This window comes from Salmo trutta, chromosome 12 (assembly GCF_901001165.1).
Source record: "Salmo trutta chromosome 12, fSalTru1.1, whole genome shotgun sequence".
In the NCBI taxonomy this organism is placed as follows: domain Eukaryota; kingdom Metazoa; phylum Chordata; class Actinopteri; order Salmoniformes; family Salmonidae; genus Salmo; species Salmo trutta.
The window spans coordinates 73250308-73275834 of record NC_042968.1 but is presented as its reverse complement, the minus strand read 5'-3'; the positions used below and the strand labels follow the sequence as shown (position 1 = coordinate 73275834).

The following is a 25527-nucleotide window of genomic DNA, read 5'->3' as shown; positions in this document are numbered from 1 at the left end:
TGAAATTTTCCCTATTGACTAACCTTCATGTCTTAAAGTAATGATGGACTGTCATTTCGCTTTGCTTATTTGAGATGTTCTTGCCATTATGTGAACTTGGTCTTTTACCAAATAGGGCTATCTTCTGTGTCACAATACAACTGATTGGCTAAAACACATTAAGAAGGAAAGGAATTCCACAAATTAACTTTTAACAAGGCACACCTTTTAATTGAAATGCATTCCAGCTGACTACCTCATGTAGCTGGTTGAGAGAATGGCAATAGTGTGAAAAGGGTGGCTACTTTGAAGTATCTCAAATATAAAATATATTTTGATTTGTTCAACACTTTTTTGGTTACTACATGATTCCATATGTGTTATTTCATAGTGTTGGTGTCTTCACTATTATTCTACAATGTAGAATAATAGTAAAAATAAATACAAATTCTGGAATGAGTTGGTGTGTCAACTTTTGACTGGTACTGTGTATCATGATGCAATTTAGTGATGTTTTTGTTCGTTTTGGTCTTCGGCAGTTTTTTTTCCCGGCTGTTCGTGCACAACCTTTTTTCTTGAGGCAAGTCGAATTTCGGTAGCTGAAGTCTATGCCCCTTCGTTGGTGATTGGTCAACAGTACTACTCCTAGTAGGTGTGGGAACTATGGACGGAATTCTTTAATGAAGTGTTTGTTGTCATTCAAAGAGAGACTACTAGTTTTCATGCAAATATTTTCACTTGAGAAATACTGCATCAAACATCTTAGTTAGATGTAAAGTTGTGTGACTAAGACCTCCTTGGCAAAACTTCAACATTTATTACAGATTTCTCGATCTATCTTAGATCAATTCTGACTATTTTGAGGAAGTGTTACTGGCTATGTTGCTACAGTAATATTTCCGTTTTTTTATTTTTTTTAAGTTGTCTTTTAAGGGAGTATGGAAGCACTAGTGGTGAGCGATTAACCGAAATCGCAGTATTTTTTTGATTTTTTTGAAACAATTAATTGACCATCATTCGGTTCAATTATTTGAATTCCATTTCGTATTTTTTTTCTGTGAGCTCAATGTGTAGTTTCTCTAGATATAAATCAGATCAAGTCCGACGTGTGCGTTATAGTAGGGAGTTGTAGTTTCCAACAGGCCAATATTCTACATAGTTTAGCGGGGAAAAAACATGGTTATTAACTACAATGACCATAAGTAATTGTGCTCTTACTTGCCCGGTCTGTGTGGAGGCAGACACGCAATAGACAGCAGTTGTTTCGTGATATCTCTACCTGAAAATATATGATCTAAGTGATTGCTATTTTTTATTCAGCAGTCATAAAAGTATGCCGCATTTACTTTGGAAAAACAACTAAAATAGTGATTTTGTCAAACAGCATAGGCAGCAAAAAAAAGGAGGTATTTTAACCCAAGTTACTCTACTGTTACATTTAGCCCCACTCTCCCCTATGCACTCACAGCCATGCTGCTGCTAACAACTCCCACTTTAAGATGGTGCAGTTCCAGCATATTTATGAGTTGAGAAATAAATCAAGTAGGAATGGAAAGCTGGTATCCCCCTCCTTTCAACAAAGGCCGTTAAAACTGCTGTTTTTCCTCCGCTATTTCAAGAATTGTTGTGCATTGACTGTTTGTCAGAATGCATGTCTCCCTTCCTGTGGCACTCCTGTATGCGGCTCAAGAGGAATATTTATCTTGCGTAAAACACACAACAACAAGCTGACTAGGTAAATACAATGAGCTCCAAAAGTATTGGGAGAGTGACAACTTTTTTTGTTGTTTTGGCTCTGGATTTGAAATTATCCCATATTCCTAGCACACAATGATTATGTCAAGCTTTTTGGATGCATTTACTGTTTATTTTGGTTGTGTTTCAGATTATTTTGTGCCCAATAGAAATTAATGGTAAATCATGTATTGTGTAATTTTGGAGTCACTTTTATTCAAGTTAAGAATATGTTTCTAAACACTTCTACATTAATGTGGATGCTGCCATAATTACAGATAACACTGAGTAAATGAGAACTGTTCTAGCATCTTCAATGTGCACCTCTACAGAATAATTTTCCTGTGGTGCAATGCCGCATATAAATGCCTGCAGCAGAAACACTGGGCAGCAGCTCTATAGAAATGAGATGATGACTTGGAATTAAATAATATTAATAAAATAAAATGTAATATACACAACTCAAATATGTTATTAAAGTGAAGTAATTTAAAGTAATGTGAATAAATGATTGTTAACTCACATAATGCATAGTGCATTTAATAAAAAATAAAAAAATGATTGAAATTGAAAACCGTGATAATTTTTTCATAATCGAACAGAAACCAAACTCAAAAAGCACTAATTGCTCTGCACTAGCGAGCACAAATGTTCACTTTCGCTTCGTTGAGTTCTGCTACAAGCAGTAAGAACCTAATCTGCACGCGCCTTTATGGACATTGTGAAACTCTGCCTGGAACAGAACATGCTCTGTGATCGTGTAATATGGCTAGAGAGATGGGAGGGGCCTCCTCCTATATAAAAGGTGTGCTTACAGGTGTCTTTGGATGACCGTTATGAAGACGCTGGGGATTTTGGTTTCTGCTGCCACTGTAAGTCCTTTTTAGTTGATTTGGTTTTGATCATTTGATCTTTACTGTAGTTAAAGAAATGATTAGCTTTTTTAGTAAAACACATTTCCAAATGTGATATTTGTTAAAGTAGCTGTTTTAATGTAGCTATGTTTTCTCTTACGATCTGTTGTTTTGATCACCTCGTTGAGGTGAAGAAGATACTATAGAAATGTAGTTGGACAAAAAAAAGGCTACTAAGTATAAAATAGTTTATACTGAGAAAGTAAACAATAGTAAAACACAAAGGCTTAAAACATCAAAGAGTTAAGAACATCTCCTGCATTTGTACTCACGCTGCAGGTTTTTCACATGTTTATCAGCAATGGGTTGACAAGCGGTGTGAATTCAACAGCTGAACATCTTTTTTGCAACAGTTCGTTCTTAGGAACAACAAAAAACAATGACACTACATCCATAAAACAGCAGCACTGAATAGATTGGTGCCTATTATAAAAACAGTTTCACACTTTACACATGCACATATTAGTGAATGTTTAATGAGTTGGTATCTGCCCTTTGGGTGTGGACATGTAGCTTGGAGTGGTGTACACTGAGGGAGGCATGGTGCAGGGGAAGAACATTAATTCAGATGGACTGTTCCGTACCATGGACGTCTTTAAAGGAATCCCCTTCGCTGACAAGCCCGGCAAGTTTGAGAAGCCCAAGCGTCATCCTGGATGGGATGGTGGGTACCAAAAAAACGAAATGCCTCAGATGTCTATCCATTCAGCAAGGAATATCATGTTATTTGTACAAAACAATATAGCAATACTGAAGCAGATTTTAAAATAAATATTTGACATTCATGTATCAGACCTTACTCTTACTAACACTGATCTCAGTTGACTGACTGCTTCTCCCTGTGTCTCCTTCCAGGTGTTCTCAAGGCCACTAAGTTCAAACCGAGGTGTAAGCAGCTGAACTTGCTCCAGTCTGACACCCGTGGCCAAGAGGACTGCCTCTACCTGAACATATGGGTCCCCCAGGGCAGCAGCGGTATGTATTATGTACAAATGTAGGATCTTAATTTGATCACCCAGTTGCAGTGAACTAAAACTTGTAATCTATTTGAGGTTTAAAAAAGCTTCTGAAGTTTGTCATTTCCACTTTGAAATTTCCGACTTGATTTTCTCTTTCGAAAGTTGTATAAACCTCAACGAAAATGTCCATTGACTATAATCCACATAATAATTCACATTTGCTGTTGCTGCAGGATTATTTTCCTTCTGAAGCAAACTAGCTCAAATTAAGATCCTACACCTGTGCCTGTGTCTTTACCTGTCACTAGAGTAGGACAACAGCTAATAAGGCATCAGCCCTTGTCTTCCATCCACATATTGAGACATCATACAGTATGAACTGCTCAATTGTAGTAATACTAATATTGATATGACTATATGGTGTAATTCTACAAATGTATTGAAATATCTCTCCTCTCTTTCTAGTCTCCACAGGTCTGCCAGTAATGGTGTGGATCTATGGAGGTGGTTTCCAGGTTGGTGGCTCTATGGGCGCTAACTTCCTGGATAACTATCTGTATGACGGGGAGGAGTAATTTGGTCAGTGTCGTGAATGCTTTAACTCCGTGTCCATACTGTATGTGTTAGAAATTGAAACTTCCATCAAAAACAAAGTGTCCAACCTCACGAAAGGTAACTCAAAAAGAAACTCTACCCATCTAGCCATGGTGTGGAGAGACTTTTTTGCCATTTTAAAGCAAATTTCCTGATATTCTACACATTTATCCAAAACGTAATTTATGCCATGTTAATGATATCTGAGTGAGAGTGACAAACAAAATCAATGGGGGCCCCCTGGAGGTCAAGTCCCCTGGCCACATGCCCTGCATGCCCAATCGGTTTTCGGCAATGATTGCTGGCTAGACTAACTTACCAATCAAAAAATTCTTAGCTGACATGGCTAATTGAGTGACTGTCAGTAACAGACATAACAAGAGAAAAACTGCTGATGCACAACAACATTTTGAAATCACTCCTTATTTATTCTACTACTCAAACTCTCAACAGTAAGTTAAGACCCCAGACTGAGTTCCATAAGCGACTGCTTATGCCTGGAGCCGGCCCTGACATGCAGAATCTGCCCACGGGAAATTAGTAGGTAGAGTACTGCTGCTGGCTCACAGAGCTGTCTTCCATGTCAGGTAACTATGTCCAATTCACGCACTTATCAAGAGAATGTCCCTGGTCATCACTACTGCCTGTGTTCTGGCAGACTCACTAAACACAAATGCTTAGTTTGTAAATTATGTCTGACTGTAGGAGTGTGCCCCTGGCTGTCAATAAAATACAAAAAAAGGAAATTGTGCTGTCTGATTTGCTTAATATAAGGAATTTGATGTATAGCTTTTACTTTTACTCAAGTATGACAATTTAGTACTTTTTCCACCATTTGTACTTAAGTACATTTAAAACCAGATACTTTTAGACTTTTACACAAGTAGTATTTTACTGGGTTACTTTTACTTGAGTCATTTTATATTAAGTTATCTTTACTTTTACTCAAGTATGACAATTGAGTACTTTTTCCACCTCTGCTTGGGGTAATGTGTAAAAATACCCAGTTGTCGATTGTTTTGGCTACTACCATGGCTAGAAGAAGAGCGTTAAGTGACTTTGAAAGAGGGGTCACAAAGGAGCATAGGGGGTTTAACGTGTGTGTCAGTCACCAGATCTCAACCCAATTGAATAGCTTTGGAAGATTCTGGAGCGGCGACTGAAACAGAGTTTTCCATCAACAAAACACCAAATGATGGAATTTATCATGGAAGAATGGTGTTGCATCCCTCCAATAGTGTTCCAGACATTAGATGAGTAGCTCACAGTCACCAGGAGCAGGTTGACATTTGTTGGGGTGAAGGATCAGGTAGAACCTGAGTCTAGAAACTGAGAAAAGCTGCAACTATTGTCTTGGAACTTTACCAGTGGCATCTTTATAGCCTACTTCAGACAACCACTCACACATCATAGTTTAGATCCATTTATCAATAAGAAGCACCCACCAATACTGGGTATAGAAAGGGGAGATGAAATCAGAAAGTAAAAGCAATGGTGTAAAGACGATTGTGTTGCACTCATCCCAAGCTTGACTTCTCACTTGTCGGAGGTGTGGCCCATCTCCCAAGTGTTGCAGCTCGTTTCCAAGGCGCTCTACCTCAAGACCTATAGAACATGTATGCCACACCTGACGAAAAGCCTGCAAACTATTACATCAGTAGGATTTTTTTACTGTGGTCAAGTGAGCCCACCAGATACAGATTTTTTTTTATACCACACAATTGACCGAAATGAGTGGCTACTCTGACAATGACAAACTGAGATCAATCTGGTCTTGAATTCAAACAATAGCACGGGCCAATGAAGCAACAGATTGTGATATATACAGTACCAGTCAAAACTTTGGATACACCTACTCATTCCAGGGTTTTTCTCTATTTTTACTATTTTCTACATTGTAGAATAATAGTGAAGACATCAAAACTATGAAATAACACATGGAATCATGTAGTAACCAAAAAGGTGTTAAACAAATCAAAATATATTTGAGATTATTCAAAGTAGCCACCCTTTACCTTGATGACAACTTTGCACACTCTTGGCATTCTCTCAACCAGCTTCATTAGGTAGTCACCTGGAATGTATTTAAATTAACAGATGTGCCTTGTTAAAAGTGAATTTGTTGAATTTCAAACGTTTTATAATTTATTACAAATAAAAAACAGAAATACCTTATTTACATAGTTTTCTATGAGACTCGCAATTGAGCTCACATGCATCCTGTTTCCACTGATCATCCTAGAGATGTTTCTACAACTTGATTGGAGTCCACCTGTGGTAAAATCAATTGATTGCACATGATTAGGAAAGGCACATCCCTGTCTATATAAGGTCCTACAGTTGACAGTGCATGTCAGAGCAAAAACCAAGCTATGAGGTCGAAGGAATTGTCTGTAGAGTTCCGAGACAGGATTGTGGCGAGGCACAGATCTGAGGAACTGTACCAACACATTTCTGCAGCATTTAAGGTCCCCAAGAACACAGTGGCCTCCATCATTCTTAAATGGAAGAAGTTTGGAACAACCAAGACTCTTCCTAGAGCTAGCCTTCCGGCCAAACTGAGCAATCGGGGGGGAGAAGGGACTTGGTCAGGGAGGTGACCAAGAACCCAATGGTCACTAACAGAGCTCTAGAGTTCCTCTGTGGAGATGGAAGAACTTTCCAGAAGGACAACTGTTTCTACAGCACTCCACCAATCAGGCCTTTATGGTAGAGTGGCAAGACGAAGCCACTCCTCAGTAAAAGGCACAAGACAGCCCACTTAGAGTTTGCCAAAAGGCACCTAAAGACTCAGACCATGAGAAACAAGATTCTCTGGTCTGATGAAACTAAGATTGAACTCTTTGGCCTGAATGCCAAGCATCACGTCTGGAGGTAATCTGGCACCATCCCTACAGTGAAAAAAGTGTCATCTTCCAACAGGACAACGACCCTAAGCACACAGCCAAGAGAACGCAGGAGTGGCTTCGGGACAAGTCTCTGAATGTCTTTGAGTGGCCCAGCCAGAGCCCGGACTTGAACCCGATCGAACATCCCTGGAGAGGCCTAAAAATAGCTGTGCAGCGACATTCCTTATCCAACATGACAGAGTTTTAGATGATCAGAGAAGAATGGGAGAAACTACCAAAATACAGGTGTGCCAAGCTTGTAGCGTCATATGCAAAAAGACTCAAGGCTGTAATCGCTGCCAAAGGTGCTTCAACAAAGTATTGAGTAAAGGGTCTGAATACTTATGTAGATGTGGATTTTCAGTTTATTTTTAATAAATTAGCAAAAAATCTAAAAGCCTGTTTTTGCTTTGTCATTATGGGGTGTTGTCAAATCAAAATCAAATACAATTTTATGTCACATACACGTGTTTAGCAGATGTTATTGCGGGTGTAGCGAAATGCTTGTGTTTCTAGCTCCAACAGTGCAGTAATATCTAAAAAGTTATATCTAACAATACACACGATCTAAAGGAATGGAATTAAGAATATATAAGTAATTGGACGAGTAATGTCAGAGTGGCATAGACTAAGATACAGTAGAATAAGATAAAATACGGTATATACATATGAGATGAGTAATGCAAAATATTTAAAGATTATTAAAGTGACTAGTGTTCCAATTATTACAGTGGCCAGTGTTTTCAACTCTATGTATAGGGCAGCAGCCTCTAATGTGCTAGTGATGGCTATTTAACAGTCTGATGGCCTTGAGATAGAATCTGTTTTTCAGTCTCCCGGTCCCAGCTTTGATGCACCTGTACTGACGTCGCTTTCTGGATGATAGCAGGGTGAACAGGCAGTGGCTTGGGTGGTTGTTGTCCTTGATGATCTTTTTGGCCTTCCTGTGACAGGTGTTGTAGGTGTCCTGGAGCGCAGGTAATTTGTCCCCGGTGATGCGTTGGGCAGACTGCACTACCCTCTGGAGAGCCCTGCGGTTGAAGGCGGTGCAGTTGCCGTACCAGGCGGTGATACAGCTCGACAGGATGCTCTCAATTGTGCATCTGTAAAAGTTTGTGAGGTTTTAGGTGCCAAGCCAAATTTCTTATGCCTCCTGAGGTTGAAGAGGCTCTGAGGCGCCTTCTCACCACACTGTCTGTGAGGGTGGGCCATTTCAGTTTGTCAATGATGTGTATGCTGAGGAACTTGAAGCTTTCCACCTTCTCCACTGCCGTCCCGTTGATGTGGATAGGAGGGTGCTCCCTCTGCTGTTTCCTGAAGTCCACAATCAGCTCCTTTGTTTTGTTGACGTTGGGTTAGAGGTTGTTTTCCTGGCACCACACTCCCAGAGCCCTCACCTCCTCCCTGTAGGCTGTCTCGTCATTGTTGGTAATCAGGCCTACTACTGTTGTGTCGTCTGCAAACTTGATGATTGAGTTGGAAGCGTGAGTGGCCACACAGTCATGGGTGAACAGGGAGCACAGGAGGGGGCTGAGCATGCATCCTTGTGGGTCCCCAGTGTTGAGGATCAGCAAAGTGGAGATGTTGTTTCCTACCTTCACCACCTGGGGGCAGCTCGTCAGGAAGTCCAGGACCCAGTCGCACAGGGTGGGGTTCAGACCCAGGGCCTTGACCTTAATGATGAGCTTGGAGGGTACTATGGTGTTGAATGCTGAGCTGTAGTCAATGAACAGCATTCTTACATAGGTATTCCTCTTGTCCAGATAGGATAGGGCAGTGTGCAGTGTGATGGCGATTGCATCATCTGTGGATCTGTTGGGGCGGTAAGCAAATTAAAGTGGGTCTAGGTTGTCAGGTAAGGTGGAGGTGATATGACTAGTCTCTCAAAGCACTTCATGATAACAGAAGTGAGTGCTATAGTCATTTAGTTCAGTTACCTTTGTTTTCTTGGGTACAGGAACAATGGTGGACATCTTGAAGCATGTGGGGACAACTGACTGGCATATGGAGAGATTGAATATGTCCTTAAACACTCCAGACAGCTGGTCTGCGTATGCTCTGAGGACGTGGCTAGGGATGCCGTCTGGGCCGGCAGCATTGCGAGGGTTAACACGCTTAAATGTATTACTAACGTCGACCACGGAGAAGGAGAGCCCACAGTTCTTTGTAGTGGGCCGCGTCGGTGGCACTGTGTTATCCTCAAAGCGGGCAAAGAAGGTGTTTAGCTTGTCTGGAAGCAAGAAGTCGGTGTCCGCGACGTGACTGGATTTCCCTTTGATTGTGATTGGATTTCCCTTTCCCTGTGATTGTCTGTAGATCCTGCCACATATGTAGTGTCTGAGCCGTTGAATTGCGACTCCACTTTGTCTTTATACTGACGTTTGCCTGTTTGATTGCCTTACGGAGGGAATAACTACACTGCCATATTCCCAGTCACCTTGCAATGGCTTGCGCTTTCAGTTTTGCGCGAATGCTGCCATCTGTCCACGGTTTCTGGTTAGGGTAGGTTTTAATAGTCACAGTGGATACAATATCTCCTATCCACTTCCTGATAAACTCAGTCACCGTATTAGTATATTCGTCTATATTGTTCTCGGAGGCTACCCGGAACATATCCCAGTTCGCGTGATCAAAACAAGCGTGGATTCCGATTGGTCAGACCAGCGTTGAATAGTCCTTTGCACGGGTACTTCCTGTTTGAATTTCTGCCTATAGGAAGGGAGGAGCAAAATCGAGTCATGATCAGATTTGTCTAAGGGAGGGCGGGGGAGGGTCTTGTAGGCATCCTGGAAGTTGGAGTGGCAGTGGTCGAGTGTTTTAGCAGCGAGAGTACTACTGTCAATGTGTTGATAAAACTTTCATAACGTTTTCCTCAAATTTGCTTTATTAAAATCCCCAGCTACAATAAATATGGCCTCAGGAAATGTGGTTTCCAGTTTGCATAAAGTCCAGTGAAGTTCTTTGATGGCTGTCGTGGTATCGGCTTGAGGGGGAATATACACAGCTGTGACTATAACCGAAGATAATTCTCTTGGGATGTAATATGGTTGGCATTTGATTGTGAGGTATTCTAGGTCGGGTGAACAAAAGGACTTGAGTTCCTGTATGGTATCACAATCACACCATGTGTAGTTAATCATGAAACATACACCCCTGCCTTTCTTCTTCCCAGAGAGATATTTGTTCCTGTCTGCGTGATGAACTGAGAACTCAACTGGCTGAACGGACTCAGAGAGTATATCCCGAGAGAGCCATGTTTCCAATGAAACAGAGTATGTTACAATCCCTGATGGCTCTCTGGAAGTAAATCCTTGCCCTGAGCTTATCTACTTTATTATCCAGAGACTGAACATTAGCGAGTAATATACTTGGAAGCGATTGGTGGTGTGCCCACCTCCTGAGTTGGACTAAGAGTCGAAGTTTTGGAACAGCCTCTGGGATCAGTTCAATTGCCCTGGGGGATACGAACAGTTCGGGAAATTCGTATTCCTGGTCACATTGCTGGTAATGCTGGTGAGTTACCACTGCTCTGATATCCAAAAGTTCTTCCTGGCTGTATGTAATAACATAAAACATTTCCTGGGCTAATCATTTAAGAAATAACACATAAAAAACAAAATATTGCAAAGTTTACTAAGAGCTTGAAGCACGGAAGCCCTATCCGTCAATGCCATTATCATCAGAATAAAAAAAGAAAAAATCTATTTAATCAATTTTAGAATAAGGCTGTAATGTAACAAATTGTGGAAAAAGTCACATGGTCTGAATACTTTTTTTTGTTGCTGCCTCTTGGTCCACCCACGGGACTGGGCCCAGGGGTAAGCCCCTGCATTAAACCGGCACTGTGGAGCCAACTTTGCAAAAGTCAAGCTATCCATGCCTCGGTCCCCTCGGTGGGGAAACTGAGTTGTAGCACAGATAGAGAAGATATGCACAGATAGAGATGATAACTACAAATAATTTCAAGCAAACAGTTTGAAGCACACTTATTCATGATAACGGGTCTCCAGTGCGTCAGCCTAGTCCAGTTCGTCCTGCTCCCGCTCCTCGCACTAGCCTTGGGGTGCGTGTCTCCAGTCTGGTACCTCCAGGACCAGCCCCACGCACCAGGCCTCCAGTGTGTCAGCCCATGACCAGCTCATCCTGCTCATGCTCCTCGCACTAGCCTTGGGGTGCGTGTCTCCAGTCTGGTACCTCCAGGACCAGCCCCACGCACCAGGCCTCCAGTGCGTCAGCCCAGTCTAGCTCGTCCTGCTCCTGCTCCTCGCACTAGCGTTGGGGTGCGTGTCTCCAGTCTGGGGCTTCCAGTGCGCATTCCCTGTCCAGGACTTCCAGCAACAGTGCCCCGTCCAGAGTGTCCGGCAACAGTGCCCCGTCCAGAGTGTCCGGCAACAGTGCCCCGTGCAATTCTATATTGTTAATTGTTGCAGGGGTGACAGACTTCCAGTATCTTGCAGTGCATTCAGCAAAGGACGGCTCACACACATCCCTCTACGATAAGATCATCTTGCGTAAACCAGAGAATAATGAGTTCTTTGAGCAGCCTGTGCCCCTCTTCCTTCCTCCACCCATCTTCTCTCGCCTGGACTGTGCTGTGGACTATAACTACCGACCTGAAATCCAACACAAATAAGCAGGGGCATTGGAGCAGCGCTACACTACACAGTTTCACCCTCATCAGAGGTAGTGTGTTCAGCTCCAAAACAAATATGCCAATGGAAGTCAACATGTGTGTCAGCAATAATGCGTAAGAATTCCAAACAACAACTTTACAAAATGGTGTGTTCAACAACAGGAGCAAGACAGGAAGCCCCTTATTTAGTTATAAAGATGCAGGTGCTAATAGATGTCGCCATTGGCCAACCCATAGCTAAACCATTGTGGTCTTGTGTCTTCTGTGCAGAGAAGGCCATTGTCCCCCAACAGTCTCCAGGGATAATCTGATTGGTTTGAGTCGAGCCCGCCGGCCTCATAATGCCATCTTCCTCACTTTTAACGACCAGAACATACCCACGGAGCCCCTGGAGGCTGCCAAGGTCAACTGGAAGAGAGTGTGTGTTCACTCCAGTGACATAAAGGCAGAGGAACAACTGAAGGAGGTTAGTATACTTTGCATTGGGCTTCTGAGGTTATTGTGAAGACTCCAGGAAGTCACACACAACGGGTGATATTTTAAACTATTTGTATTATTGTTAATCACAGATGTGTTAATTACATATGCATAGGAACATAGATTTTTTCAGTTTAAACCTTTGTTTTTTAATCCTAATGCTATTTCAAGACTGAAACATTTACTTGGGTGTTAGCCTATAGCTGGGTTCCCCAACTGGTGGCCCATGGGATGAATTTGGCCAGTAGGTGATTTTATTTGGCCCCCAAAGTTTTCTGAGCTCCCCAGATTTTCTGACATAAAACATTGTAAAAACACCAGCAAATCATCTGTGATTTACATTTTGGAAGTCTGTTCCAAAGTATCCCCACACATAATAGAGAGATACAGTATAAGTGATCGTATACAAATGTAAGCAAGTTTTGAAATGATTATGTTTTTGTCAAATATCATATTTGCAGTCTACAAATTATTTGTCATTATCTTTCTGCCCTCTGACGAACAGCTCAAGATAAAAATCCGCATACGGCTGAATTTAGTTGATGATCCCTAGCCTATGGGCTAGTTTGTATTTTATCTCTATGATTTAGAGGGAATTACAATGGATGCTCTCAGACCTTAATGACGTTTTCTGTGGGAAAAAAATGCATTGAAAATAAAGGGAGCGTTTACCCACCTAATTGTTTTACCACTACATCACTGACGTTACCTGCCCACCTAGCCTAGATTTTTCAAATCGCTATGTACAGAGAATGTTCATAAGGTATTTGTCTGCACATATGAGAAATGTGTTGCTCAATAAGGTATTTTTATGATTTCCTGAGATAAATTGGATCTATTTTGAATCATGTAGTTCTCGTTCATGTCTGACTTCTCTCTCATAAAGGCTCCTTAGGAGAAATACAAATACGTAAAAGAGAAGCTGTTGTTGAGACATGTGATATGGAAAATATACACATGGGAAATGTTACTTACATTGCTTTGATATCCCATCTGTGTTATCTTTTCCCAAACCACACTGTGTGTAGATGTTTGAGAGCCTGCCCATCTGGTCCAGGTACGCGGTCAAGGCCAACCTTGACATCCACCCTGATAAACTGAAGCTGCTGCTCCCTATTGTGGCCTACTATATGGTGAGGAGACCTAGACCAGCCAATGGAAAAAGCAACAGGAAACACACCTCCACAAATAGCGTATATCTGCCATCTAACTGTCACCATGGATGCTACAGCCCAAGCACAAGGTCACATACCTGATACAGTGAGGGAAAAAAGTATTTAATCCCCTGCTGATTTTGTACGTTTGCCCACTTACAAAGGAATGATCAGTCTATAATTTTAATGGTAGGTTTATTTGAACAGTGAGAGACAGAATAACAACAAAAAAATCCAGAAAAACGCATGTCAAAAATTTTACAAATTGATTAGAATTTTAATGAGGGAAATAAGTATTTGACCCCTCTGCAAAACATGACTTAATACTTGGTGGCAAAACCCTTGTTGGCAATCACAGAGGTCAGACGTTTCTTGTAGTTGGCCACCAGGTTTGGACACATCTCAGGAGGGATTTTGTCCCACTCCTCTTTGCAGATCTTCTCCAAGTCATTAAGGTTTCGAGGCTGACGTTTGGCAACTCGAACCTTCAACTCCCTCCACAGATTTTCTATGGGATTAAGGTCTGGAGACTGGCTAGGCCACTAGCTTCGTGCTTCGTCTGTGCTTCGTCTTGAGCCACTCCTTTGTTGCCTTGGCCGTGTGTTTTGGGTCATTGTCATGCTGGAATACCCATCCACGACCCATTTTCAATGCCCTGGCTGAGGGAAGGAGGTTCTCACCCAAGATTTGACGATACATGGCCCTGTCCATCGTCCCTTTGATGCGGTGAAGTTGTTCTGTCCCCTTAGCAGAAAAACACCCCCAAAGCATAATGTTTCCACCTCCATGTTTGACGGTGGGGATGGTGTTCTTGGGGTCATAAGCAGCATTCCTCCTCCTCCAAACACGGCGAGTTGAGTTGATGCTAAAGAGCTCCGTTTTGGTCTCATCTGACCACAACACTTTCACCAGTTGTCCTCTGAATCATTCAGATGTTCATTGGCAAACTTCAGACGGGCATGTATATGTGCTTTCTTGAGCAGGGGGACCTTGCGGGTGCTGCAGGATTTCAGTCCTTCACGGCGTAGTGTGTTACCAATTGTTTTCTTGGTGACTATGGTCCCAGCTGCCTTGAGATCATTGACAAGATCCTCCCGTGTAGTTCTGGGCTGATTCCTCACCGTTCTCATGATCATTGCAACTCCACGAGGTGAGATCTTGCATGGAGCCCCAGGCCAAGGGAGATTGACAGTTCTTTTGTGTTTCTTCCATTTGCGAATAATAGCACCAACTGTTGTCACCTTCACACCAAGCTGCTTGGCGATGGTCTTGTAGCCCATTCCAGCCTTGTGTAAGTCTACAATCTTGTCCCTGACATCCTTGGAGAGCTCTTTGGTCTTGGCCATGGTGGAGAGTTTTGAATCTGATTGATTGATTGCTTCTGTGGACAGGTGTGTTTTATACAGGTAACAAGCTGAGATTACGAGCACTCCCTTTAACCTGTTGAGGACAGACGTTCCGCTAGCGGAACCCTGTTCCGCCTGCGGAACCCCTAGCCAACAGCCAATGGCATCGCACGGCGCGAAATACAAAACCAACTAAAATACCATAATTCAATTTTCTCAAACATACAACTATTTTACACCATTTTAAAGATAAGACTCTCCTTAATCTAACCACATTGTCCGATTTCAAAAAGGCTTTACAGCGAAAGCAAAACATTAGATTATGTTAGGAGAGTACATAGACACAAATAATCACACAGCCATTTTCCAAGCAAGCATATATGTCACATAAACCCAAACCACAGCTAAATGCAGCACTAACCTTTGATGATCTTCATCAGATGACACTCCTAGGACATTATGTTATACAATACATGCATGTTTTGTTCAATCAAGTTCATATTTATATCAAAAAACTGCTTTTTACATTAGCATGTGATGTTCAGAACTAGCATACCCACCGCAAACTTCAGGTGAATTTACTAAATTACTCATGATAAACGTTGACAAAATACATAACAATTATTTTAAGAATTATAGATACAGAACTCCTTTATGCAATCGCTATGTCGGCCATCACGGCTAGCTATTTTGACATCCGCCAACTTCGGGGTCACCTAAACTCAGAATTACTATTAGAAAAATTGGATTACCTTTGCTGTTCTTCGTCAGAATGCACTCCCAGGACTTCCACTTCAACAACAAATGTTGTTTTGGTTCCAAATAATCCATAGTTATATCCAAATACCTCCGTTTTGTTCGTGCGTTCAGGTCACTATCCGAAGGGTAACGCGCGAGCGCATTTCGTGACAAAAAAATTCAGAATATTCCATTACTGTACTTAGAAGAATGTCAAACGCTGTTTAAAATCAAATTTTATACTATTTTTCTGGGCAGGAGTAGTAACCAGATTAAATCGGGTACGTTTTTTATCCGGCCGTGAAAATACTGCCCCCATCCCAAAGAAGTTAAGAGTGTGCTCCTAATCTCAGCTCGTTACCTGTATAAAAGACACCTGGGAGCCAGAAATCTTTCTGATTGAGAGGGGGTCAAATACTTATTTCCCTCATTAAAATGCTAATCAATTTGTAAATTTTTTGACATGCGTTTTTCTGGATTTTTTTGTTGTTATTCTGTCTCTCACTGTTCAAGTAAACCTACCATTAAAATTATAGACTGAACATTTCTTTGTCAGCGGGCAAACATACAAAATCATCAGGGGATCAAATACTTTTTTCCCTCACTGTACCATTCATCAGGATGCCAATTGTTTGGCTGTCTGCATATTCTCTGACACCTAACTAATCTATATGGTGAGCAGACCCAGACCAGCAGGGGCTCAATAAAGGGAAATAGGGCATCTCTCTATTTACTTGCCATGTCCTATTCAATTAATTTGACTTGAAATTAACCTCTTGAGAGAAGTAGAAGTGGATGGTGGCAAGAGAGAGAAAAACAAGACATGAAAACAATGAACATCTATTTGATCGATACACCACATGACCAAAAGTATGTGGACACCTGCTCGTCGAACATGTTATTCCAAAATCATTAGCGTTAATATGGAGTTGGTTCCCCCCTTTACTGCTATAACAGCCTCCACTCGTCTGGGAAGGCGTTCCACTAGATGTTGGAACATTGCTGTGGGGGACTTGCTTCCATTCAGCCACAAGAGTATTAGTGAGGTTGGGCACTGATGTTTGTGTCAATTAGGCCTGGCTCGCAGTCGGCATTCCAATTCATCCCAAAGATGTTCATTGTGGTTGAGGTCAGGGCTCTGTGCAGGCCAGTCAAGTTCTTCCAAACCAATCTCGACAAACCATTTGTATATGGACCTCGTGTGGGCATTGTTATGCTGAAACAGGAAATGGCATTCCCTAAACTGTTGCCACAAAGTTGGAGGCACAGATTCATCTAGAAGTTCATTGTATGCTGTTGCGTTAAGATTTCCCTTCACTGGAACTAAAAGGCCTAGCCCGAACCACAAAAAACAGCCCCAGACCATTATTCCTCCTCCACCAAACTTTACAGTTGGCACTATGCATTGGGGCAGGTAGTGCTGTCCTGGCATCCGCCAAACCCAGATCCATCCGTCGGACTGCCAGATGGTGAGGCCTGATTCATCACTCCAGAGAACGGGTTTCCACTGCTCCAGAGTCCAATGGCGGCGAGCTTTACACCACTCCAGCCGACGCTTGGCATTGCGCATGGTGATCTTATGCATGTCTGCTGCTGCTCAGCCGTGGAAACCCATTTCATGAAGCTCCCGACAAACAGTTCTTGTGCTGACATTGCTTCCAGAGGCATGTGAACTCGGTAGGGAGTGTTGCAACTGAGGACAGACGATTTTTACGCTCTATGCAATTCAGCAGTCGGCGGTCTTGTTCTGTGTGCTTGTGTGGCCTACCACTTCGCGGCTGAGCCGTTGTTCCTCCTAGATGTTTCCACTTCACAATAACAGCACTTACAGTTGACTGGGGCAGCTCTAGCAGGGCAGACATTGATGAAAACTCACTAGTTTTAAAGGTGGCATCCGATGATGGTGCCATGTTGAAAGTCACTGAGTTCGTCTGTGAGGCCATTCTACTACCAATGTTTGTCTATGGAAATTGCATGGCTGTGTGCTCGATTTTATACACTGTCATCAATGGGTGTAGCTGAGATGGCCAAATCCACTCGTTAGAATCGGTGTCCACATACGTTTGTATATATAGTGTATTTCATTGATAGAATGTTCAACAAAAATGAACAGTGGGAAAAAAAGAAACAGTCCTCACAGTGAAGTCATCAAGATTGAGTCAACGGAACAACCCATTGTTCCTATATGCCATACAAATTCCATCAAAAACCTCCCCTGGAGGAGCCTCTAGGTGAGATTTGACTATGACACCAGAGGCCAAAGAATTCCAGGTGCAGTACCAAGCAGCGTGAAGAGTGGGGGCAGGGTGGAGGTTTGGTTCAAATTATGCAATGTAATGTCACAGCTTTGTTAGTCCAGTCATCATGCGTTGTTTTATGAGACCGTGTTTTCCCCCCTGTGACTGTCTTTAGGATATACTATAAATGACATGCCAGTGAAGGCCAAGAGGAGCACTTTCAACTATACCCTGCCAATCACACTTAACAAAGCAGGTGGGTAACTGGGCATATGTCTGGTGTGTTTGTGTGACTGGGTCTGTGCTTGCGTGCGTGCGTGTGTGTATTAGTGATGATTGTCTCACTAATGTCCCTCTTTGTTGTTCAGTGCCCCAGGCTGCTAATGTGACAGATTTACCCCCTGAGGGCCCTGCTAGTGGACATAGTGCAAATATAACCAGGTGCCAGCTAAAGGTAAGAGACTAAATACTTTTTTACATTCTACATGATACACTGTACTTACAAGAATAATGCCACCGTAATAAGACATCATATGCTAACCCCCCTCTACCCTGTCTCCTGTATGTCCAGGATTCCTCATACATATTCCGATATGGGACCCTGCCACCCCACAGGCAGATGTTCTACCAGCTCTGTGATCTGGATGTGGAGAGGTAAAATCCAACATGGTATATGGGCGATTCCATTAGAGATTGGCCCAAATATATTTCTAATGTTTTTGATCTTCCTGAAATAAAATCCGTAGAAAGGTCCTTTGGGGGAAGTATGTTTGGCGTACCTTTTGAAATCTGTATCCAAAATAACGATTGAGAAATAACTAATTCAAGTTGGGACATTTTTTACATTTTGGATTTACCCAGGTCTTCTTTAAGACACTACAACGATGAGTCTATAGATGCTACAAAGCCAGACTTAGTGTCATTTGAAATAGTACTGTGTGCTCTGAAATGAGTAGTGTTGAGATTAAGAATACCATTTCTGTACATTAGTTTATGCTTCATTAAAAATATAAACCTACATTTCTTAAGTACCCTTGTTGATTTTCATTATTTGGCATATTGTTTTAAACAATATACTCTACAAATACATAACATTTCCAGTTGGTTCTCTGCTACTTGAAGTTATGATGTATTTTATGGGCAACACCAACACATTGAATGGGAAAATGTATTCAAACGAACTCCCTCTGCTGGTGACTTACTGAATATGCAATCCTAAAGGAGGGCTGTGATTGGCCGATAATTTCAATAAATAAATGGGTCAGAGCACACAGTAAGGTTTCAAATGACACCAAGAATGGCTTTGTAGCATCTACAGCATCTACAGACTCATTGTTATAGTGTCTAAAAGAAGGCTGGGGTATGTGAAAAATTGGCTAGCATTAATCAATTATTTCTCAGTAATGATTTTGGGTACAGACTTCAAAGATATGCCAAACATCCTTCCCACAGGGGACCTTTCTATGGATTTCAATTCAGAAAGATTCAAAACATCATAACAACACTGCCTTCAGAAAGTATTCATTATTATTCCGTATTTTGTTGTGTTACAGCCTGAATTCCAAAGGAAATAAATGTATTATTTTTCCCATCCATTTACATACCATACCCCATAAAGTCCTAAAAAAAAGTTTTTAGTATATTTAGCAAATCTATTGAAAATGAAATACAGAAATATTTCATTTACATAAGTATTCATACCCCTGAGTGAATACTTTGTAAAGCATATTTGGCATTGATTACAGCTGTGAGTCTTTCTGTCAAATTGATTGCTGATCATTGCTAGACAACCATTTTCAGGTCTTGTCGTAGATTTTCAAGTAGATTTAAGTTAAAACTGTAACTTGGCCACACCCTTCACATTCTTCTTGGTAAGCAACTCCAGTGTAGATTCAGCGTTGTGTTTTAGGTTATTTTCCTGTTGAAAAGTGAATTAATCTCCTAGTGTGTGGTGGAAAGCAGACTGAACCAGGTTTCTTTTTTCCTGGAAAACTCCCCAGTCCTTAACAATTACAAGCTCATAACATGATGGAGCCCCCATATGCCTGAAAATATGGAGAGTGGTACTCAGTAATGTATTGGATTTGACCCAAACATAACACTTTGTATTCAGGACAAAAAGTGAATTGCTTTGCCAAATACTTAGCAGTATTACTTTAGTGCCTTGTTGTAAACAAGGCTTCCTTCTTTTCACCCAGTCAATTAGGTTAGTATTGTGGATTAACTACAATGTTTTTGATTCATCTTCAGTTTTCTCTTAACACAGCCATTAAACTCTGTAACTGTTTTAAAGTCACCATTGGCCTCATGGTGAAATCCCTGAGCGATTTCCTTCCTCTCTGGCAACTGAGTTAGGAACAACGCCTGTATCTTTGTAGTGACTGGGTGTTTTGATACACCATCCAAATTGTAATTAATAACGTTACCATGCTCAAAGGGATACTCATCGTCTGCTTTTCTATTTTTACCCATCTACCAATAGGTGCCCTTCTTTGCGAGTCATTGGAAAACCTCCCTGGTCTTCGTGGTTGAATCTGTGTTTGAAATTCACTTATCGACTGAGGGACCTTAAAGATAATTGTATGTATTTGTATTTGTGTTTATTATGGATCCCCATTACACTCTTCCTGGGGTCCAGCAAAATTAAAGCAGTTATACATTTTTTAAACATTACAATACAGTGACAACAAATTTCACAACATCTTAAGTGTGTGCCTTCAGGCCTCTACTCTACTACCACATATCTAGAACACAAAATCCATGTGTATGTGTGTTTATAGTGCATATGTTATCGTGTGTGTGTGTATGAATGTGCCTGTGTATGTCACTTCACATTCCCTGCTGTTCTATAAGGTGTATTTTAATCTGTTTTTGTAGTCAAATTTTACTGCTTGCATGAGTTACTTGATGTGGAGTTCCTTGTAGTCATGGCTCTGAGCACCTCCCATAGTCTGTTTTTGACTCTGGGACTGTGAAGAGACCTCTGGTGGCATGTCTTGTGGGGTATGCATGGGTGTCCGAGCTGTGTACCACTAGTTTGACAGCTCGGTGCATTCAACTTGTCAATATCTCTCACAAATACAAGTAGTGATGAAGTCAATCTCTCCTCCACTTTGAGCCAGGAGAGATTGACATGCATTTTATTAATTAGCTCTCTGTGTACATCCAAGGGTCAGCCGTGCTGCCCTGTTCTGAGCCAAGTCCCTCTTTGTGGCACCTGACACATGACTGAACAGTAGTCCAGGTGCAACAAAACTAGTGCCTGTAGGACCTGCCTTGTTGATAGTGCTGTTATGAACACCTTATTGTGGACAGACTTCTCACCATCTTAGCTACTGTTGTATATGTTTGGACCATATGTTTGGACCATGACAGTTTACAACTTGCTCAATTTTTATATTATTCATTACGAGATGTAGTTCAGGTTAAGGGTTTAGTGAATGATTTGTCCCAAATACAATGCTTTTAGTTGTTGAAATATTTAGGACTAACTTGTTCCTTGCCACCCACTCTGAAACTAACTGCAGCTCTTTGTTAAATGTTGCAGTAATTTAAGTCCCTGTGGTAGCTGACGTGTATAGTGTTGAGTCATCTGAATACATAGACACACTGGCTTTACTCAACGCCAGTGGCATGTCTTCAGTAAAGATTGAAAAAAGTAAACAGCTGCTCTGTGGAATTCCTGATTCTACATGGATTTTGTTGGGGAGGCTTCCATTAAAGAACACCCTCTGTGATCTGTTAGAAAGGTAACTCCTTATACACAATATAGTGGGGTGTGTAAAGCCATAACACATACGTTTTTCAAGCAACAGACTTTGATCAATAATGTCAAAAGCCGCACTGAAGTCTAACAAAACAGCCCCCACAATCTTTTTTATCATCAATTTCTCTCAGCCAATCATCAGTCATTTTTGTAAGTGCTGTGCTTGTTGAATATCCTTCCCTATAAGAGTGCTGAAAGTCTGTTGTCAGTTTGTTTACTGTAAAATAACATTGTATCTGGTATGTGTGGGGTACAGAGATGAGGTAGTCATTAAAAAATAATTATTTGGGATCGGTATCCCATCCATGGGACGGTTGAGCTAACATAGGCTAATGCGATTAGCATGAGGTTGTAAGTAACAAGAACATTTCCTAGGACATAGACATATCTATGTAAATGTAAAAATATCTGATATTGGCAGAAAGCTTAAATTCTTCTTAACCTCTCTAGGGTATGCGGGACGAAATCGTCCCACCTACGTAACAGCCAGTGGAATCCTGTGGCGCGTTATTCAAATACCTTAGAAATGCTATTACTTCAATTTCTCAAACATATGACTATTTTACAGCATTTTAAAGACAAGACTCTCGTTAATCTAACCACACTGTCCGATTTCAAAAAGGCTTTACAACGAAAGCAAAACATTAGATTATGTCAGCAGAGTACCCAGCCAGAAATAATCAGACACCCATTTTTCAAGCTAGCATATAATGTCACAAAAACCCAGAAGACAGCTAAATGCAGCACTAACCTTTGATGATCTTCATCAGATGACACACCTAGGACATTATGTTATACAATACATGCATGTTTTGTTCAATCAAGTTCATATTTATATCAAAAACCAGCTTTTTACGTTAGCATGTGACGTTCAGAACTAGCATACCCCCCGCAAACTTCCGGTGAATTTACTAACAGTTTACTAAATTACTCACGATAAACGTTCACAAAAAGCATAACAATTATTTTAAGAATTATAGATACAGAACTCCTCTATGCACTCGATATGTCCGATTTTAAAATAACTTTTTGGTGAAAGCACATTTTGCAATATTCTAAGTAGATAGCCCGGCATCACAGGGCTAGCTATTTAGACACCCAGCAAGTTTAGCCTTCACCAAACTCCGATTTACTATTAGAAAAGTTTGATTACCTTTGGTGTTCTTCGTCAGAATGCACTCCCAGGACTTCTACTTCAATAACAAATGTTGGTTTGGTCCCAAATAATCCATAGTTATATCCAAACAGCGGCGTTTTGTTCGTGCGTTCAAGACACTATCCGAAAGGGTAAATAAGGGTTACGAGCACGGCGCATTTCGTGACAAAAAAATCTAAATATTCCATTACCGTACTTCGAAGCATGTCAACCGCTGTTTAAAATCAATTTTTATGCCATTTTTCTCGTAAAAAAGTGATAATATTCCGACCGGGAATCTGCGTTTAGGTAAATAGACGAAAGAAAATAAAGCACTGGGTCGACTCGTGCACACGCCTAAGCCCATTATCCTCTGATCGGCCACTTGCCAAAAGCGCAAATGTGTTTCAGCCTGGGGCTGCCTCGATATCATTCAGCTTTTTCCCGGGCTCTGAGAGCCTATGGGAGCCGTAGGAAGTGTCACGTTACAGCAAAGATCCTCAGTCTTCAATAAACAGAGACAAGAAGAACAAGATCTTGTCAGAGAGGGCACTTCCTGTAAAGAATCTTCTCAGGTTTTTGCCTGCCATATGAGTTCTGTTATACTCACAGACACCATTCAAACAGTTGTAGAAACTTTAGGGTGTTTTCTATCCAAAGCCAATAATTATATGCATATTCTAGTTACTGGGTAGGAGTAGTAACCAGATTAAATCGGGTACGTTTTTTATCCGGCCGTGTAAATACAGCGTCCCACTGGCCCAGAGAGGTTAATAATACTGTTGAACTTCTTTAGGCTTTCCAATTGAATACTTATTGACTCAAGACATTTCAGCTTTTCATTTTTAATGAAATATATGTTTTTTTTTTTTTTTTACATAATTACACTTTAACATTATGGGATATTGGGTGTAGGCCAGTGACAGTTTAAAAAAAATATGTAATCCATTTTCAATTCAGGCTATAACACAACAAAATGTGGAAAAAGTTTTAACTTTGGGCCAATCTCGTTTGGAATTGCAGTGGCAAAGGTCTCTGCATGTTGTTTTCTGTGTGTGTCTAATGTTATTTCCCTGCTCCTGGCTCAGCATAAGGAACGTGATCAGTCGGAGCGATGGCCAGGAGGAGGAGTGTGACGAGAGGGATGGCTGGTGTCTGTCCCACACCTCTGATGACCTCCGAGATATCATGTCCTCCATGATCAAGCAGGTTATCCGTGCCAAGAGGCCAGGTGAGACCTCTCTCTCTAACACTGGTGCAGCTTTCACCTATCATCGACCTGGCAAAGTTTGACTTGCAGTTCTTTCATAAGAGTTGAAGGAGAACCCCCTGGTCGGGGATAAAACTGTTACTAAACACAACAAGTGATGACTACAGTCCTTCCCACAGGTCAAGCTGCTTTTTATTCATGTTCAGATGTAGTGCATATCATTTCTGACATTTGGTAGGCAATTATTTACTCAACTTGCCTATATTTAAATAGATGCAGCTTCTTTTCTACCATTTCTCTCTGTCCTGGACCAGAGTCCTGGACCAGAGTTTCCAAAAACTGCTTCTCTCACGGAACGAGGGCATTAAGTGATTGGGGAGAAAATGCAATAACTCTAAAACAGCGGATAGATTTTCTGTTCAAAATGTCCAAATAACCTCAGTTTGACTGGTTTTAAGGAAATGAAAGGCTGGGAAAACGATCCAACTTTTTACTGATAATATTAAGTTCTACTGGGATGTATATTTTATGTGGTTGGTTGGAATACTGTCAGCCTTTATATTGCTGAAAAATATTTATACACAGTCCCTAACCGCATATTCACATTCTCTCAAGATGCTGAAAGAAGTAAATCACATTTCTCCACTCCTGTTCCCTGGCAAAATTATCATTTGATGTATGAATTTACTGCAAGAAATACTTAATTCAGTAGGAGTTAATATTATATTATTCTACATGTGAGAGGTTATAGTTCTACAGTCGATGTCCTGACTTCACTTGCTTTTCCATTTCACCCATCTGAACTTCAACGGTTCGCTGACCAGGGGATTCGGCCGCACCTTCCGCACCCCCTACTTCCTCCTATCCCTGATGTGAAGTGAACTAGTGTGGTCCAAGATTAACCATACTGTAGGCCCAGTCACCATGAGAATACTTTCCTCTAGCTTTGGACACAACAGTCTGTCTGAGGTTTTGGTTACTTCCCCACTGCCGGTGTGCAAGTGTGGGCACAATAAGGAGTGCAATCTAGTATGTTAGATGACATGTGGATGAATTAATTGTACATGAAATAAGTGTGTTTGTGTGAGTATACAGTGTATGTTTTGATGACTTGCTGATGTAAGATTTAAATCAAATATGGGGACACTCAGTGAATGTTTTAGTTGTTTCTATGTCAATCATACAGTATATCTGTGCTTTCTGCAGCACCATAGTCTTCTGGGCCTGAGAGTTCTGTTACCAGGAGAAAGACCCTAGGGAGTGGAGAGGATGATGATGAAGAGGAGTGACAATGAGATGCAGACAGAGATGCTGGATTATATGTGAGGATGGACACGGTCTATTCCTGCCCTGACAAATGGACTGGAATTGTACAAACTTGCTTTGTTCACTGTAAAAACGTATGTTTTTGTGTATTTGCAAATTAGTGTGAATAAATATGTTTAAATTAAGGAGGGGTCTTTCCTCTTTTTATTGTCCACAATGGAAAAATGTATTCAGGAGAAGAAGTGTATCAGTTATCAATAAGCTATCAGTTGGTGAGTTTCTGGCTGTACACATAACCAATGGAAAAAGTGACAGGAAACACTGTCAACACACCTCCAAAAATAGCATGTGTTTGCAATCTAACTCTGTCACCATGCATACTACTGCCCACACCCAAGGTCACATACCTGTATACCATCCACCAGGATGCCATTTGTTTTGCTGCCTGTCTGCATATTCTCTGACACCTAACTAATCTATCGATTGTAAAGATTGAG

General features: G+C 41.3%; 1 protein-coding gene and 1 pseudogene across 2 annotated transcripts; both read left to right on the top strand.

Moving 5' to 3' along the window:
* The first annotated feature begins 2534 nt into the window (after window positions 1-2534).
* Window positions 2535-4833, top strand: LOC115204133 (bile salt-activated lipase-like). Of its 2 annotated transcripts, XR_003880309.1 has the most exons (5): window positions 2535-2585; window positions 3141-3291; window positions 3483-3602; window positions 4052-4258; window positions 4634-4833. XR_003880309.1 is itself a non-coding variant. In XM_029769472.1 (4 exons), exons 1-4 carry the CDS (start codon window positions 2541-2543, stop codon window positions 4159-4161), a joined length of 426 nt encoding a protein of 141 aa, XP_029625332.1. In that variant the 5' UTR covers window positions 2535-2540; the 3' UTR covers window positions 4162-4525. The 2 variants fall into 2 exon arrangements, 1 of the variants encoding a protein (XP_029625332.1); XM_029769472.1 differs by lacking the exon at window positions 4634-4833 and having other exon boundaries at window positions 4052-4525.
* Window positions 4834-5794: 961 nt separating this feature from the next.
* On the top strand, window positions 5795-25215 carry LOC115202608 (general transcription factor 3C polypeptide 5-like; annotated as a pseudogene).
* The last annotated feature ends 312 nt before the right edge of the window (window positions 25216-25527 follow it).